The 19,631-nt window shown below is 36.9% G+C and overlaps 1 protein-coding gene across 1 annotated transcript in view; it reads right to left on the bottom strand.

Moving 5' to 3' along the window:
* The window catches only part of ulk1b (unc-51 like autophagy activating kinase 1), a 35,697-nt gene extending 16,473 nt beyond the window's left edge, over positions 1-19,224 (bottom strand). The window contains 7 exon segments of the mRNA XM_055153584.1: positions 1,278-1,351; positions 4,543-4,716; positions 6,290-6,326; positions 8,066-8,098; positions 16,407-16,448; positions 16,735-16,827; positions 18,612-19,224. Of these exon segments, the coding sequence (XP_055009559.1) occupies positions 1,278-1,351; positions 4,543-4,716; positions 6,290-6,326; positions 8,066-8,098; positions 16,407-16,448; positions 16,735-16,827; positions 18,612-18,701 (543 nt within the window). The 5' untranslated portion in view covers positions 18,702-19,224.
* Positions 19,225-19,631: the final 407 nt, after the last annotated feature.

Raw genomic sequence — 19,631 nt, 5'->3', positions numbered from 1 at the left:
TCCCTCAACGTGTGATGATTCATGCAATACAAGATTAGTTTTACTTTTAAAATTATTTTGTTGACACAGACATTCACATGGACAGTCTGGTGTAATAACAGATTTGCTTCGGGTGTTTTGTGGAGTGGGTAAGAGTGGCAGGCTAACTATGGCCATTGACTTGCACTAGCCTAGCATCAACAACCTCTCCAAATACAAGGACTGGATGGATTATTTCAAAAAGTGTCTCCACACATCTACAGCACTCTGGCTCACTAGGAAATGAGACCCTATGTCCAAAATTCTGAACTGCCCCTTTAAACAGTTTGCAGTGGTCTAAAGTTATTCCAGCTTTCAGAGGCCAGTGTGAAGTTTTGTCATGACAATAACGCAAAAAAAAAAAGGCACTTCCTGATTATTGAAAAATAAAACACTTTATAATTTACCTCAAGAGCTGTTTATACAATACATCTGTACTGGCAGACATATTTAGTCAAATACTTGGGGAAAATCCTTGTTCGGTGTCTTTCAGTTCCATGACTTCTTTGACTACTTAACAGACTCTTTCAGGACTGATGTTTTTAGAATATTTGCGCACGCAGCCTGGTACTGATAATAACGTTCTATCTATCTGTCTATCTGTTTTAATGAGGCAGAGAAATAACTACATCAATTTTGACATTTGAAGACAATGCAGATAAATGGTTGTTGTTTATGTGTTCATTATATTTGCCAACTGGAGTCAATATCCAACTTCCAGCTCAACTTTCTAAAGTAATGTATGCAGGATTTGTGGTGCTTCATTGTTCTTTGTTGCCTGCTATGTCTTTGACGCAGTTAGTTCTGTAATGATATTTGAAGTGCATATGACAGGTTTCTCTAATTTCTACTCAAGCTGGTGGGATGGTACTTTTCATAAACACTGATTATGATTTTATACCAATCAAGAAGCAATTTGCGAAGAAAAGTTTAAAAATATGTTGAAAATTACAGGAAGTGGAGAGTTTTATTAAAAATAATATTCATTTCAAGGATCGTTAGTTTTTATACTAATTTCGGTGCTAATCGCAACGCCAATAAACTAAACACTTGTGTATGTGGTAATATTTTCTAATGAGGTCACTCGTGTGATTAGGTGGTTGTCAGTTACAAAAACAGCACTAGTTTGTCAAAGTTGGTGATGTTTGGAGGCTAATGCTAACTCTTCCATTAAAAACAAATGAAACTAGGCTTAAGAATGCACGTGTTCTGTTTACAGACGCTGGCAGGGTCTATAAAGAAAAAGAAAGAGTGCATACCATGTACATAGGGGAGCCGCACAGTGTTGCTGCCATCATGTTGTTTTGAAGATACCGGGCAAAGCCAAAGTCAGCTGAAAGTAGAGTAACAGAAGATAAATATGGTAAAAAATAAACTGTATTTAAAGTGGAACTAAACACTAAATCAACAACATAACTGCGCACATGTTTTTTAATAGCATTTCTAATATTTTTGGGCAATTTTAGTGCAAACATTTACAGGTTTGTAGTCAAAAATACATAAAAGTGAGCTGCTCCCAGTGGCCACTTCAATTTCATGTACTATGTGACATTACAGAAGACTGCACTGATTAACTCCAAGTGTTTTTGATGACAAACTCCTGGTTGCAAGGGTGGAGTTTGTGTGTGGAGGTGTGGATACGTGTCACACTGTTCCTTATAACTCCAGACATTTCCCCTCCTTCTCCATCACTCGCTTTTTCCCCATCAGAAAATATTATATTGTGTCTTAAATTGTTAATCGCTATGGCAATGATCCTAACTTTTCATCATTCTATAAACCATGGATAAGGTCTAGGACAAGAGCTAAAACTGTGGTATGGTGTTTGATTACTTCCATATCTTTAATAAATACTTCTTCAAAATGACTGTATACAGTAATCCACCATAAGATGAATTAACTATGAATTATGTGGTTGTGGGAAATAGCATAAGATGTTTTTTAGCTGTCAAATTTGCTTTCATTGGCAGCTAAATATACAAAATGTACTTGATTATCTGTAATTAATGCAAGTAACTGAGGACAGTGGACTTGACTGAACTTGGCATGCTCAGTGTCCCTTAAACTGTACAGTTAAGTATTTGCCTTGAAACTCCTGGGAATTAGAACATTGTGTGTGAGTGGGGCTGAAAGTCCCAGACTGCTCTCTCCCACAGGGCAGTTCATTCTCTCCAGAGAAAAAGAATTACACGGCTTTCGGATTAGCAGACTTTCAAAACATGCAAATACCCTTAGACTGTGCATGGCTCTGGTGTTTCCTTTGTTATGGTGACAATTCTGGGCTACATAAAATTTCAGTCATTTTATTTATCTGTACTGTGACAAAATTGAGCTTAGTGTGCACTTTTCTGGGATTGGTTACACAAAATTGACTTTAGTGAACTTTACGCCATGTTAGAATGTGGTTACCTTCTCAAAAACATAACTGGAGTTGTGTTTTGTTTCATTCACACATGTTTGAATAATTATTTGCATGTTTGCATTTTTACACTGTGAATATCTCCAAAGCAGAATTTATCCAAATGATTTTTGTGAAGGTGTATGGAGTTTAAAAACACAGTGGAGCACTTCCTATATAACATAACAAGGTGGAACAGAGTGTTTGAGAGAACAACATAGCCTAAATATGCAGAGTTTGTGTGTTAAAGATGTATGAATGAAACAAAACACAACTCCAGATATTTTTGATAAGGAAACAACATTATTTCAAAGATCAGAAAATAGCGCAATATGGGGATTTTTAAACAGATGTGCTGAATTTTGAATAGAATTTACACAGTATGTTTTGCGACCAGGGCACACACATATTTGACTTTGATAACGCGCACATTAGATAAAAGGGTCAATCCATGTCAAAACAACAAATCTGCCATCTATCTGACCATCTAGTTAATGCACGCAGTTGTGGGTTGGCGTGTGTGTGTGTTTGATTTTTTTATTTTGAGAGTTATAAAAGAGGCAGGTCAAAAGTAAAATACCAAGGTTGCACAAGTGGCAACTCAAAAGTAAAATACCAAAGTTGCACAAGCTCTAACATCTGTTCAACTGTTCTATCTGATCTATTTCCATAGATTACATAAGGTCCATTAACGTTACTCATCATGTCTTTTTATACAGCTTTGGGTGTTGTTTATAAGACAATGTGGTGTTACTTGAGATGCCGGGGCATAAGGTTCATAAGGTGTTGTAATGTTCCAGTTATGGGCTGCCATAAATATAATAATATAAATCAGACGTAATAAAAGTATAAAAGGTATCTGCACGCTCACATTTAGGTATATGAACAATCATACACAATCATGGGAGTGGAGGACATGGTGAAAGATTCCGATCAGGCTTGATTCTTAGAGCCTTATCACAATCGATTTTTACATGATTCACGCTTACTTTGAATTGTTCATCTGTAGCTTCTCAAAAGTTATATGGATTTGTGATTGGTTAAATCCATCTTTTGTGATTGGTTAAATCCACCTGTCAATCACAACAGCATGGGGCGGGAGAATGTGTGGTCTGTTTGGGCATAGAGCTGTATTATACAGAGAAGATTTGAATCACAATATGAACAAAATATCACAAATATATAGGCACATGGCCCAGCCCTTTATCTAAGCTATACCTACATTTAAAAAAAAATACAGTTTGATCAGGCCAGGCAGACTTTTTTCTACAATTTGTAGATTTCACGTTAAATCACCCAAAACAAAAAGGAAGTATTTGTAATTGATCAAACTGCTCTAAGATCAAAAATGTGTGACGAAGAAGGATGCAAGTAATGAAGGAAGAAAGCAATGACATAAGGAAGCAAGGACACAAGGAAAGAAGGAAGGAAGCAAGGTTACAAGGAGGGAAGGAAGGATGCAAGTCTATAAGGAAGGAAGGAACGAAGGATGCAAGGCTACAAAGAAGCAAGAATGCAAGGAAGGAACGGAGGATGCAAAGACACAAGGAAATAAGATAGTAAAGATGAAAGGATACAAGGAAGAAAGGACACAAGGAAAGATGGAAGCAAGGATACAAGGAAGCAAAGTTACAAGGAGGGAAGGAAAGAAGGATGCAAGGCTACAAGGAAGGAAGGAAGGAAGGATGAAAGGCTATAAGGAAGCAAGGAAGGAACGAAAGATGCAAGAACACAAGCAAATAAGGAAGCAAAGATGAACGGATACAAGAAAGAAAGGACACAAAGAAAGAAGGAAGCAAGGATACAAGGGAGAAAGGACACAAGGAAGCAAAGATACATGGAAGTAAGGATGCAAGGAAGGGAGTAATAATACAAGGATGCCAGAAAGAAAGCAGGGATGCAAGGAAGAAAGGACACAAGGAAGAAAGCAAAAATGCAAGGAAGGAAGCAAGGACATGAAGAAGCAAGAACACAAGGAAGCAAGGACGCCAAGAAGGATGTAAGGACACAAGGACGCAAGGATGCAAGAATGCAAAGAAGGAAGCAAGCATGTGAGGAGACTGTTATTTTAAGTCAGGCAGTTCCTCTTATCTCAGTGGTGCAGTTGTGTTATTATGAACACATACCAATCTTGATGCAGGTGTTGTTGGAGTGTGACTTGCGGCCTGGTGGGTAGGACAGTAGAATGTTCTGGGGCTTCAGGTCTCGGTGGATGATCCCTTTGGCCTGGAGCACCCTCATGGCCCCGGCGATCTGCTGCAGAAACACTCGGATGGTGTCCTCGCTCAGGGTGCCTTTGGCTGCACACAGAGGGCAATATTACACGCTGCTACTGACATCACCTGACATGAACTCTGTGTTGAACTGTTGAAATGTTGTGTGAGTCACAAGGTCGATTGTTTATGCACTGAAAACAGAGGTAGGCCAAAAGAGGTCAGTTAAGGGAAAAAGCGGAATCAGAATTATTTGGGTTGTCAAACGTATCAATACTGAAGAAAAAAAAAAAACATATTGTATAACTGGATAAAATTTGACCTTTTCTGAATGGTTTCCTCTTTAGTTTTATCAGAACCAGTGTAAGGGTCTTCAAGCATCGAAATCAAGCTTGAAATGTATGTATTGACAGTATATCACATAATGAAAAAGTCTTTTTTTTTTTTTTTATTCATATCACCCGGCCCTAAGAGACAGAATTTAAATTTTTCTTTTATTTAGCTTTGTTTCAATACTAAATTCACTCAATATTTCATTATGATATTACAATGATGATAAAATGCTATTTTTTCTACAATATAATGTAATTTTCATACACAAAATACTCATTATCTTATATTATATTTGTCCTGATAAGCTCAAAATCATACTAAAACTGTCCAGGTAAGCTCAGATTTTGTCCTTTTAATGTGTACTGATACTGACTCAAATGAATGTCTTGTTCAGATATTAGTACTTAGTATATGATTTTTGATACACTTGGCAACACTACTTCGATTACATATATTTTGAATTGGTTGGAACAATAATTGAATCACAATTTCCTTTAAACTGCCACAAGTTTCTAGCACACAGCCATTAAAAGACATAATCAGCAGCACCATTGCTACATATGTAAAATGCCAACAAAACAAGACAATAAAATAATACTGGTAGCATAATAAAGGGGAGTTTTATTACGTAACATGTCCTCAGCCATAGTTTATACTCTATTATAAAGATGTATCAGTTGAAGTAGCAGAGCTGTTTGTGTCTGAGAGCTGAGATAAAGAGCTGCTTCCTGGTGCCCTGTCTGCGTCCAGCCTGTGTTTATGCTCTCGGTCCTCTGGTCACATTGAACACCCTTGTTTTGTTTAGCTTCACCCTTTGCATGACTTCACGTTAGCTTCAAAATAAGAAACAAAAGCAGGACATTTCACAAAGTCCTTTAAGCCATGTTTGTATTGAGCTTTTTTTCCCTTTGACTGCAAGCACAACTACGGCTAAACTGCTTTTTGTGCCGTCAGCTTTTAGTTTTCCAGAGTAGTGAGAAGGTTTGTAATATTGCAAATGACAGCATGTATTGAAACTGCTTGGTTTGTGAGAGCATTCGCCACTGAAGCAAGTCCGAACCCCATCCTAAACTTGCATATAATCCTCTGAGCCAATTCCCTGGTTGGGTATATGCTTTCTTTACTGTTGAACATGGTGTAATTTGGTGTTGTTCAGAGTGCTGGTGCTACTATTCTAATCTAAATATTTTATTGCTTTCCATACTAGTCTAGAGGCAGATAATTTATCCTAAAGTACATCGTTTAATGTATTTTTTATTATAATTCAATACCAGTTCTTTGGGGGATATGAAATGGCTCAACTGTCTACTTCAGGAAGTTCACTTACAGTGCAAGTAGTCAGCAAGGTCCCCACCATTGCAGTACTGTTACGAGGAAAAAAAAAACACACATAGACAGTTAGTATATTCCACGATATCAGGTTACACACAACTTTCTAAAAGCCTATAGCCTAATATTTTATGCTATTAGGAGCAGATCAAACACATTATATACAGATTTTTATTACCGTATTTTTCGGACTATAAGTCACACTTTTTTCATGGTTTGGGGGGTTCTGTGAGTTATACTCCGGTGCGCCTTATATATTAAAATGTTCAGACTGATAGCTGCGAGAGGGCACTTTAGGCTTGTGTGTCCATATCTAGTACTACTATTACTCCTGTACCTCTGTCACTTCGCTCTCTACTGCGCATGTCTCCTGTAGAAAAAGCCACTGTCCTGCTGCAAATAGTGAAATATGCAGCCAAAAACAGTAATCAGGCAGCAGAAAGAAAGTTTGGAGTGAACGAGAAACTTGTGAGGGACTTGCGGAAAGCGGGGATGGAGAACACAACTTCACAGCAACGTTTCCTGGAAGTCATTGGATGAATCGACAAAGCCTGAACTTCAATGACAATCGAAACCATCCTGTTGGGATTCAGAAAGGCCGGAATCATTCTAACTGGAACTGATGCTGAGTCTAACAACAGCTCTATTTACATCATGGATCTATGGATTATCTCCGGAGGTCGCGCAGAAGTGACACCGAGGATGAAGAATTCAATGGATTTAGTGATTTGGAGTGAGATCGTCGAGAGTTTGGTAAACTTATGTTATTTATGCTATAATTACCTGAATAACTGTTAATATGTTAACGTACCAGACGCCTGTTCAGCCTGTTGTTCTCTATTCTGTTGTTATTACTATAACTTGCCTTTCAAGATGATGATGATGATGATGATAATGTCGGTTCTTGGTCTCTGATTTTATAAAAAACATTTAGCCAAAAAGTGCAACTTATAGTCCGGTGTGACTTATGTTTTTTTCTTCTTCATTGCACATTTTTTGGCTGGTGTGACTTATACTCAGGAGTGACTTATAGTCCGGAAAATACGGTATAATATTTAATATTATATAATCTTTATATAAATCACATTTAATCTTTGTGGATTTGCCTTTAGGATGTTTTGGTACCACTTTATAATAACTACACCAAAACAACCCTTAATGAATGAATGAATAAAGAGTTTATCATGAATTCAGGCCTAGTAATTACTTAATGCCATAACTCCTAATCCATTAATTAAGCATTCACTAAGCCTGAATCTTTCTTAATTAATCAGTTATTAAGTCTTTAAAGCTACCATTGGTAATTAGATTGGCTGACCCGCCCCTGTTTTATTGTCAAGCCAGGTGAGGGGAGGGGACAGGTTTCACATCTGCCATCTACTCGTAAAATAAATCAAACTTACAGATGGTAACTTTAAATACAGAAGTTATGAAATTTTACTGATATTATATGAAACTCATGCAATCAAAAGGGACTGACTGCGACACCATCCTTCGAAAATCTGAAAACAATCAATAGGACTAACAAATTCAAAACAGAAACAAATTAATTTAAAGAAGTTTACGTAATCCAAGTTAACCTAATACAAACACTTTCTGTTCACTTGTAACGGGTCAAATTTAAGCAGACCTAAACCCCGTATGACTGGAGGCCATTGCGGCTCCTGGTGCTTGGAGCCGGTGCTAATTTTAGCCCGGGCCTGTCAAAGCTGCCTACAAAAGCTGGGACAATACAAGCCAGTGCAAACAAAGGCAGAGGCTCCAGTGGGCTTACCTCCATCACCAGGTACACTGAGCTGGCAGTTTCCTGTGGAGAGAGCAGATAAGAGTCCAGGTAAACAACACATGCCACTGATGGACAATGGGACGAACAGCTGGCACAGAACCACAGGGGCTTATGGGTGTAATCATTAACTATTAGGTGTATTCATAGCAATTGTATATGACCAAAGGAGTGTGGTTTCCTGTAAAGCTTAAAGAGTTCATGTTACTCTGTTTTGTTTTTTTTAATCTGTTATAATGTTGTTCTCTCATCATAAATAGACCTGGATTTGTGTTGTGTTTCATTCACACATATTTAACACCCAAATCCTGCATATTTAGGCTGAATGTGGAATTGTCATGTGGTAATACAGGAAGTGCTCACTGTGTTTTTCAACTCCATACACCTTTGAATGATTTCAGAGCTAGAGTTGACAATCTCTCCTGAACTAAAGGTAAAAGGAGCTGTTAACTTCTAAACTATTATTTCATGACATTATAATTGGAACAGAGCATTTTTAGCCTTGGAGTTTTACACAGAATAAAAATAAAGGGTTACTCAAACATCTGGGAATGAAACAAAACACAACTCAAGGTGTTTTTTTGAGGAGCTAACAACACTCTAACATGGCTTAAAGCTCACAAGAGACAATTTAACATAACATCAGACCTTTAAAGTGCATTTAACATATTAATATCTTTTTCAATCAATTATAACCTGGTATGGTGGGATAGTTGCAGAGGTAAATTTTCACTATACATTCTCGGTAAGTTAAGAGGCAATTCATGATGAAAGCAGAAAACAAAAAGTTGGAAAATACAGGAAAGAGAAGTGAGTTCTAAAATGGAATACCTCAACCTGGGTCATCAACAATTAAAACTTCATCCAAAATGCACGGGTAACTTACAGATAAGGATGACTTTTTCTGACAGTTTAAATATTGTTGCCATCTTTTATTTTTATTTTACAAATCATAATTATTGTGCAATTTAGTTTCATTTTGGTACTTGTTAACATTACAGTTACTAGATAACACACCTGGAATTAACTCTACGCATGTCATGTCTGCTACCCATGTCTAACCAGAAAGTAAAAAAATAAATAAATAAATAAAACTAGGCAAGACTAAAAATCTAAAAAAATCTTAAATGTAATGTTAACTATGTTTTAGTGAAATTAGTATTCTTACCTATTGTTTACACTTTAATGTATTTAGATATTCTAGGAGCAAAAGACGTAGACCCAAACAAGCAAGATCAGTTTGAAGCCTTGTTTACTAGAAAGTGCTTGAGGAATGAGGGAGTGGTTGGTTTAGAAGCATAACATACAGAATGTTGGGTTCAAACAGGGTGCATTAGACCAGCTCAATTATGAAAAAAAAACCCACAATCATCTAAATTATAACTGAAATCAAGAATATTTGTACAATTATTTGCTTAGTGCGAAAATGAGACTTTAGACTGTATAAAGTGGACCAAGGGAGTGCGATGTCACCCAGTGTAAAGTCAACTGGAGCCAGAGTGGATGGAGCCCAAAGTGCCCCCATATTCACTTAGTATTTGGAACTCAGTGGCTCGTGGGTGAGTTAGCTTATGTTCATTTATGTATACAGTTTATGGGAGAGACAAATTGTTGAGAGAATGGTGCAATCCATGAGCAACTTTTCCACTAAACATGTGCGTGCACATAGAACACCCTTGGGAGCTGATGTTCATTATCTTGATTTCATAATATGTGCAATTGATTAGAGCAGAAAATTATAATTGTAATTTGATAAATCTCAGTGTAGTAAGGTGTATTGTTTTAGTTTTTAGTCCAAGTGCAAACAAATCAAACTCATGTTTTAATTACTCTACCAATAAAGTTAAGTTGAAGCTAATGAGGTGCCAAAAAAGTTTTCATAACATTTAACAGACACAAATTACAAAGTTTGGTCTGAAAATGTTTTGAGACATTTGTCAGTGAGCAAAGAAAAAACTATTTGTGAAGGATCGATACTCTAAGTACATTTACCCTCGATTTCGGCCAATGTCTCTAGTTTGGGTCATTTTAAAAAGAAGACATTAAAATATTGTTACTCATCATGTAGTAGGCCTAGGTTTTTGTTTTGTTTCCCCCTCACGCTTACTGCTCAAGAGTACTCAGTCTAGTCCCTTATCACATGGCCCCAGATGACTGCAGTGCCACCATGACCTCACTATAGTACTACACTTAAAACAACAAGTCAGAGGCCAATCAGGTTTGAAGTGAACTGCCTGGAGACCTGCTCAGGTCTGGCTACAACTAGAGCAGATCCATCCACCTAACTTGACACTTTCGATTTTATTCATTTGGTATCAGTTCCCTGAGTCACTGAGTGCACACAAACAAACAAAAAAAAAAACTCCACATGAACTTCCATGTCCATTTAACATGTCTATCTGAAGTATAAGGTATCTGCTCACTGTGATTCTCCAATATGAGTCAGAGTCGATAAAGCATTGAAGTTTGATATTCTATATTACTACGGCAACACCTATGTGGACAAACATGTAATATGCTATACATGAGTTTCATTCTTCAAAGTTCCTACATTACAAAAACTTAATTCCTGTGAGTTGTAAGCCATATTATAATGCTGTTACCTTATCAAAAATATACCCAGAGTTGTGTTTTATTAGTCTGTCTACATCTCCAAAGCTCAAAATGGTCTGTTCTACATTGTGATGTTATGAAGCGGTAGTTTTCAAGTTAACAGCTACCTGTAACGTTTAGTTCAGTAGAGAGTGGCAAATTTATTTATTTTTATTTATTTATTTAATTTATTTGAGGCAAATCCCTGTGGTGAAATGATCTAAATGATTTTAGTTAAAGTGTATGGAGTTTTAATACACAGTGGCACTTCCTGTATTACTATATGACTATATGAGGTGGGAAATGGTAGTTTCTGTTTGACAGAAGAACTCAGCCTAAATATGCAGGGTTTGTGTGTTAAATGTGAATGAACAAAACACAACTCCAGATATGCTTTTGATGAGTAAACAACATCATAACACGGAGGGGAAAATGTGGTGTTTACACAAACATTGGGCTTATATTTAGCTGCTAATAAAACTGAACAAACAGATCAGTGCAGACAGGCATGGAGACTAACTGACTTTAGTATAATATTTTATGTATTTAGTGATTACAGTGTGTTTTTCTGAAAATAAATATTCTGATATTCTTTGCAAACTCTATTTAAATTTGAATGGTGAAGGCAAAGGAGTAATTCAATTTGTCAACTGGCCAAAAGTTTATTTTGGTCAAATAAGTTTCGCAGCTCATCTGGTGGACTCTGCTGGTGGACGCTTCCTTATATCTGCCTGAAAAGAGAAGCTAACTACACTGAAACTACTTTGAAACTAACACACCTATTAGTTTAACAATTTCTGTTTGTTAGCTAGGCCTATTGAACTGCACTGACTGTGGGATCATATTAGAGGAATCATTCAGTCCCATAATGGGTGTTTTCACACCTCTCAGCCTGATCTGCACTATCCCTTTTGTTTTATTTCTTTTGATTTAGGTCTGAGAATGGAGTTGCAAATGGGAGATGTCTGAAGCCTCCATTTCTGTTCAAGGATGGATTGTTTTTCCTAACAAAAATAGCCTCTTTAACTCCTTTCTCAAACCAATTCTTTTCTCTGGTTAAGATCTGTACCTCACTATCTTCAAAAGAGTGGATAACTGATGAGTAAAATAATGCAAATAAAGTCAAACTAGCATGACTGATGCAAGTTCGGCAAATGACTCACATTGGGTAACGACTGTTCCTGCTGAGGTCTTTAAAGAAAATGGTTGGTGGTTAGGTTTTAGAAACATGAAACCTAATTTAAGTGCCATTTTGAAATCGAAATAATGATCTGGTGAAAAGTACAGACAGAGCGTCCACCATGACCAGGGCCGCGCAGCATTATTTAGAACAGAAAGGTGAAAAGGTCAAATGTTTGTCATGGTTTCTATTTCACACTGACCTAATTAGACAACAGATAGCAGAGTCCACTGTCAACACACCTAGAAACTCAACCTGACTTTAGATTATCACTGTCCACTGTATGATGTAATAATGACTCAATCAATAGTGGGTTTTTCCACCTAAAATTTTACCCTGATTGCACATTATTATCTGTCAGTTCACCCAAGTACGTAGCATAGAATACGGCAACCAAAGAAGTGATTTTTTACAGGTCTGTCACTAGTGCTGTAAAATGGGTAAAATATTGAATTGCGATTTTTCTGACAAGCTTTGCAATTGTGATTAAAAAACAAACTAACAAAAAAAAAGTCAGATGTCAGAACATGCTTGTACAGATCTAAACTACAGGGCTTGCAAACAGTTTTTACACAGAAGAAGACAGGATATTCTGTTGTTTGTGGAGAAAATTATGGTACTTAAATTACAGCCTTTGCGAATAGCTAACTGCATTCATTCAAACAGTACACAACGATTTGTCATAAAGCCAAAACGCTATAAGTGAGAGTGAATGTTAAAAAGAATTATTCAGAAAAAGGTAATGACAATTGAACAAATCTATAATCTTCCATATTGCTAGACAGACAAAAAAATTGGCAACAATAGAACTACATTAGAGACATGGGGCATATCTTCACTTTTAATTTTTTTCCCACACAGATATGGAAGTTATTTTGGCTGAAACTGACAATTTGGCTTGAATAACAAAAGAATAGATGGCGTGTGGTTTGTGGTTTGCTTGTTACAAGGCAGGGACATGTCAAGAGAACATAAGTTACATAGTCAACAGAGCTTAACACTTCTGACAACATGACAGCACCATGTCAGTTTGCACAGGGATGTCAACAATACATCCCTGCGAACAGATTATACCGTTAATAGAAATGTAAAAAAAAGTAATAATCATGATCACTTTTAGAAGCAAAAATCTGTGATTTCTGCATACTCCAGAACGGTACTTTGTCTCTTTGTTTATGTCAGGTTAACTTTACTTTATCATTCAGAAATGTAGAAGTTAGTAAGTTTTTTTTTTCACAAATTTGGGTCATAAACAATAATCACAAATAAAGTGGGAATATTTGTGCATCATAATAGAGGTTGACTGATGGCCGATCAGCTCTCACGATATTTTTAGGCCGATATATACGGTTTGATTTTGATTATTTTCGACATATTCTGTTATTTAAATTTACCATAAACTCACTCACAGCCCTTTATTTTTTTTACCAAACATGTATAAGAGAGCACTGTAGTCATGCTGGTGCAGTCATGTTTTGTGCAGTAATCTCTTCGCACTAAAGCGTTCAAATAAAACTTTGTGTACCTTTTAGGCAGCAGGTCGGCCAAAACAAAGTATCATCCTGAGCTGGAGATTTAAGGCTGATAGTCAATCACTACAAAGAGCAAATTTGTCCTGTCTCTAATCTATAGTTTGTAGTGAGGAAGGACTTTTATAAGTACAAACCTCAAAAATGAACAATCCTATATTACACAGTGTTGACACTTTTGAGCTTTAAGCAATGGTTTAATGCTGTTATCTCAACAAAACATTCCTGGACTCCTGGACTGTTTTGCTTCATTCACACATACTTCATACTTCAGTAATCCTTTATTATAAAAGTGTCTGCATCTCTAAAGCTCAAAATGCTCAGTTTGACCTTATGATGTTATGAAGTGGAAGAGTTCAAGTTAACATCTACCTTTTAACTTAAGTTCAGTATAGATTGGCAATTCTGGGTTGAATTTATCCAAATGATCCTAGTGAAGGTGTATGGAGTTTAAAAGCACAGTGGAGCATTTCCTGTATTACCACATGTCATCACAAGGTGGAACAGAGTGTTTTCTGTTTGAGAAAAGAACTCAGCCTAAATATGCAGGATTTGTGTGTTAAACTACCCTGATTCATCCGCCGGTTTCACTTCGTAGAAATCATCTGACCTTGCAGCGTTAGCATTCGTTCACTCGACGGTAGACGGATACTTTTTTAAAATTTAACCACTCGCTGCTATTTGGTCGTGATGTATATAATGTGCCACTAATGGGGCTAACTGGTATATTAAGCTTTCCCCAAATCGCGTAGGAAGAAGGGCAATAGCATTTTTCCCCTTGATAAAATTCACCAAACATTCTTTTTGCTCCGGCTTTAAATCCTCGATCTCAAGAATCATTGACAACACAGAATGTATGGCTCTTCGCTGATTGGCTGGTGCCCAAACTCGCACTTCTGGGGTTTTTGCAAACCGTCTAATGTATTCCGATTCCTGACCTAGTCGCTTGAGAGAAATGAAATTGAGCGGAGGCACTAAGTGGCACCAGGCTGGCTAGGGTTAAACATGTGTGAATGAAACAAAACACAACTCCAGGTCTGTTTGTAATGCAGAAACAACATTATAACATAGATAAGAAAACAGCATAACATGGGCCCTTTAAGCCAGTGCTTTTTTCATTATTGGCAAAAACACATCTCACAAATCTGGCATGAGAATATTGGCTAGTTATTATGGTCTTCCTCATTTTAGCCCTGAGGTAATCTAAGACAGGTTGCATTATTGAGGTGGCAAATACACTGACTCAAAGACAAAAGGAGCAGCTGGTTGAATAAAAGGCTGTTTGTTTGGCACACACAGGTAGCTCTGATGTCTAAACTGGCTCGCAGATGTTGTCAAAGTCTATTTGCTAATCTGCAGGTAAAACCATGCCTCCCGCTGATAACTCTGTTGCCATGGAGTGCAACAAGTTTACACACAAAGCATAATCAGGCGATACTTTGTCCACTCGTAAACGTAATAAACTATGTCATATATAATTGGGTGGTATGTATACAGCTATCAGGTAAGGATGTTAATAGTTAATCAAGTAAGAGTGAGAATTTTATAAGCAAAATTTTGTATTTCTAAGTTCAAGGTGTTGTGGTTGAGGTCCGCCACTTAGTTGACTCCTTGTTGAAATGTTCCAGAGTATGACATTTCATTTAATTATCCATGGAAACAAGCAGCCCACATGACCAGGCCAATTTACAAGTGAGATCTGTTGAGAAGTGGACCTGCTCACTGTTTTTGTGATAGTTTTAAGAAATAAAAACATCTGTAATTGAATAAATACAAGATATATTTGAGTATATTTGTGAGGTGGAACATCCCAGGCAATAGTATCACCATGGACAGACAAACTTTATTGATCCACAAGGGAAATTATTTGGAGACAGTAGCTCAAGCAGATAAAATGATCAATATGCATATACATTTACCCAGAACATCCGATTTTATAAAGCAAGATATTAGGGAATGTGAAGGAGATAATTAAGCATTTTGTTTGGTCATGGTGTCAATAATTGTGAATAGTTGTAAAATTGTGATGTTTCTTCTCACAATAATCATAAAACAAAACTTCAGATATCATGAAAACTGTATGTAGGCATTTTTATAGTACCTACCTAATGGACAAAATGTACTAACTGGGACAAAGTTTAAGTTGTTACAGTTAATTGGTGTATTGTGTAACTTGTAATGTTTCACAATATGGTATTAAACCTGTCTATCGTCATGGAAACCACACCAGACCAAGTTAAAGGGCAGATCTGGAGAGAAGCAATCCTGCTCACAGTCAGAGTGCCTGTTTTTCCAGCAAATTTTTGGGGCTATACAACAACCTGTAATTGACTAAATGTAAGGTTGGTGAGGTGTTTAATGTCATACTTTGGAACATTCCAGGCAGAGCAATGACATATCCATATAAATACCAGGTGATGGACCTCCATTCAAAAAGTTACACCTTTAAGATAACTCAAAACATGCACTATAGAGATACAATCCTGCCACTATGGTACTCCTGACCAAACCTACCAACAAGATCATGGCTATGGGTTCCCTGTCCATGCCCCAGCGGCATTGAAGGATGGCTCAAATGCAGACAAATCGCCCAATGAGGACACTAATATGTACTTTAACCTAACCTAACTTTGATGCCCTCTTCAGCTAGACAGACCAGAAATTTGCAACATAAAACTCTGTTAACTTCTTTTTATATCTAAATCACACAGATATGGAAGTTATTTTGGTTGAAATCTAAACTATTTGGCTTGAATAACGCAAGAAGAAAGCAATAATAAAATGAAACTATCAATTATGGTTAAAACTCTGAGTATAATATTTACCAATCAGTCTATAACTGTCACCTCAATCATCTGAAAATACGGGCTTGACTGGAGTTGCAAACCTGTTGTTGTGGTAAAAGATAAATAGCGAGGAGGAGCCACATGAATTGAAACAGAATGTAAACAAAACAAAAAGAAAATGTGAAGTTTCATAACAGGATATTACATGAGGACAGACAAGCTCTGGGTGCGTTACTTTACCATACCTGAAAGTCCAGTAACGCAACGATGTTCTCATGTTTAAGTTCCTGTCAGAAAAAAAGCACAAAGTCTGTGTCTGAGAGCAGATCAATTCACTTATCACATTTCTGTCTAGATATATTTTCAGACAGGAAAAAGGCAGTGTTTTATTACTGCACCTTTAAATAATGTCAAAATCAGCACTTTGTTAGCATCAATATTGTAGGGCTGAGCATTTGGAAAGTATCAAATATCAAATACAAAGCAAAAGAGATATAATGATAGTGTTATGTTTAAAGTTAAAAAAATATTCAGAACTCTTGTTTATGTATCAGGTGCATGATTTGTGCTTACCTTGAGAATTTTGATCTCTTTGCCCAACAGTGTCTGGGATTTTGCCAAGTTCTTTTTGTTGATGCATTTGACTGCCACTTCCCAGTCGTGTTTCTGCAAAATAAGGAAAAATCAAAATATGGTTCTTTAGGTAACAAATAACAAGTATTTATGTACATTCCCAATCAAAGCGAGTATTTCTTAAAAGACCTATATTACATTATTTTCTGTTATAATGTTGGGTCCTCATCAAAAAAATACCCAGAGTTGTGTTTTGTTTCATTCACACATGTTTAACACGGAAATTCTGCATAGGCTATGTTTTTCCCTCAAATAGAAAACACTCTGTTCAACCTTGTGAAGTCATGTGGTAATACAGGAAGTGCTCCATTGTGTTATTAAACTCCATACACTTTCATTAGAATCATTTGAATAATTTCAGCCCTCGTATTGCCAATCTCTACTGAACTAAAAGTAAAAGCTAGCTGTTAAGTAGAAAATTACCACTTAACAACATCAGAAGGCGGAACAGAGCATTTTAACTTGGAGATGTAGACAGAGCAATAACAAAGGATTATTCAAAAATGTGTGAGTGAAACAAAACAACTCCAGGTATGTTTTCAAGGAGGTAACAACATTCTAACATGACTTAAAGCTGACAAAAGTCAACTTTGTGTAACATAGGACCTTTAATCTGTTTCAACTATAGCTGGGAGTCACATGGTCCTTCACTAAACAATGCACAATATATGACTCAGTACACAATATTATCCTGATCGAGCCTATTGCACGTGATTTTCTACAATATCACTATATTTTAAGACTCAAATACATTTTAACAATGATATATGTTTGTCAAACCATTACCTGCACAAACTTAATAGGAAATACGCTAATTTTATTAATCAAAACAGTAAATATAGAAATTCTATAACATTAACTATGTTCCGTTTTTCTAAACAAGAAACTAAGTTGTAGCATTATCAATAAATAAGTTTGCAAAATATATCAAAATTATACTTACAGTACATACATTTATGTAATTTATGTCTTATATCTATATATGTGAGCTACTGTGTCCAAGTGATTTCCCTTGTGGATCAATAAAATCTGTCTTAGTCTAAGTCTACCCACAATACAATTACTACATCACCAAATTTGTAAACATTTTTAGCACACCCTTAGTTTTAACTGCGGACTGGAAGGTGTAAACAGCTTGCTCTATGTAGACACCAGGAGGACTAAATTAAATTCTACATCATTTGGCAACTTTAAAGGGAAAAAAATCGTAATGAGCCTGGGGAATGGTTATTAAGTTCAACCTGTTTACACAGTTGATGTGGATGCATAATTTCCCCCATAATTTAGGACTTTGCATAAACAAATATTTAGGATCATGGTGCTGTGATAGGTGTGGCTTATTTTGTACAAAAAAAAGAGATTTATCGCAGTTTTCCATCTATAGTGACAATGTATGATTACAGTGATTCCCATATTGTTTCATACAGGTATTCTCGGGTTAGGGACAAGTTATTACATGTTCACAACAGCTAGCATCTCTCGATTTCAATGCTAAAATCTAAACTGTAACTAAAGCTTTTGCAGAATAGAGCTTAAAAGATAAAAACAGTACATATGCATGCGTTAGGCTGATCTTTTTCCATGCTTTTTGATTATATGGGGGGTTGTCTGGAGGCTAAATGCACGTACAGTATGCTAGGCCTCTTCTCTTAAGGGCGTACCATGAAAACAAAACACTGGAAGGTATAGCTTGCATGATTCGGGGTCAAAATAAAACGATCCAAGTTAAACAGTTAGACATTTTGCTGCTTATACATCTTATATCTCTATACAGAAGATTTATATAGCTTTATAGTTTGAAATATATGCAATCGTACCTCTTTATGCCTGCCTTTGAATACGACAGCAAATGCGCCATGTCCGATCAAGTCCTTTCGACTGAACTCGAATTTTCCCACGGTCTCCATTACAAGGCGAGTTGTTTTGCACTAGTGAGACCCGGGGAGATGACCAGGATGCCCGATCTCGACCTGCTGGGGGTAGGTAAGGGCTACTTTCTGTTCGGCCGAGTTGGGATGTCCGAGCCCTCCTCCTCCACTTGCCATGGGCTGCCTTCCTGACAACAAACTGTCCTCCTCTATCATGTTCACACGCAAATGTTTGGGAGATTGACTCCTAGTGAGGTGGTACACGTAGATCCATTGCTGTCACTGCGAGCTATACGAAGTTAGTTTAGAGAAATTGGACGATGATCTTGATGCGGTTGGAGACGGATGACGTGCCACCTTAAAAGCAGTTCGCAGCGTTTGTTTATATATTGTAAATCCTGTCTTTGGTCGATGGAAGCGTCAAAACGTAAACAATCACGCTCTACGTTAACTTACGCACGTCTGTGTTTTATCAAGGCTGCAAAAAATGTCGTGTAATGCCCGTAATCTCCTGCTACGAACAGCTGACGGTTAGAAAGTCGCAGCAGCTCTGGTCCCAACAAAGCAGCGATCGAATACGCGTTAGAGCGCATGCGCACAACAATGTGAGCCTACAGCTGCTCCTCCTGACGTCACGGGGGCCTTCCTCCTTTGGGGCCATGAAAAAAGAAAGTGTAAATTGGTTTATGTCTGTTTTGTCAGGAGAAGACAAAACAACAGCACGTGCTCTGTGGTATCAGCGCATGAAACAAGTGTGAGAGCCTCGAAGCAGTTTGGTTTAATGGATAGTCCAAAAGAATAAACAAACAAATAAATAAACAAATGCACTGTACTATTGCTTTTAAAGAGCACATTTTTCACCATTTTCTGATTTATGTCATAATGTTTCCTCATCAAAAACATACCTGAAGTTGTATTTTGTTTCACTCACACATGTTTAACACGCAAACTGTGCATATTTAGACTATA

This window comes from Boleophthalmus pectinirostris, unplaced genomic scaffold, assembly GCF_026225935.1.
Source record: "Boleophthalmus pectinirostris isolate CB_2022bp ecotype Guang Dong unplaced genomic scaffold, ASM2622593v1 HiC_scaffold_18, whole genome shotgun sequence".
Taxonomy (NCBI): Eukaryota; Metazoa; Chordata; class Actinopteri; order Gobiiformes; family Gobiidae; genus Boleophthalmus; species Boleophthalmus pectinirostris.
The sequence above is the reverse complement of the archived record's forward strand: the minus strand, read 5'-3'. Positions and strand labels throughout refer to the sequence as shown.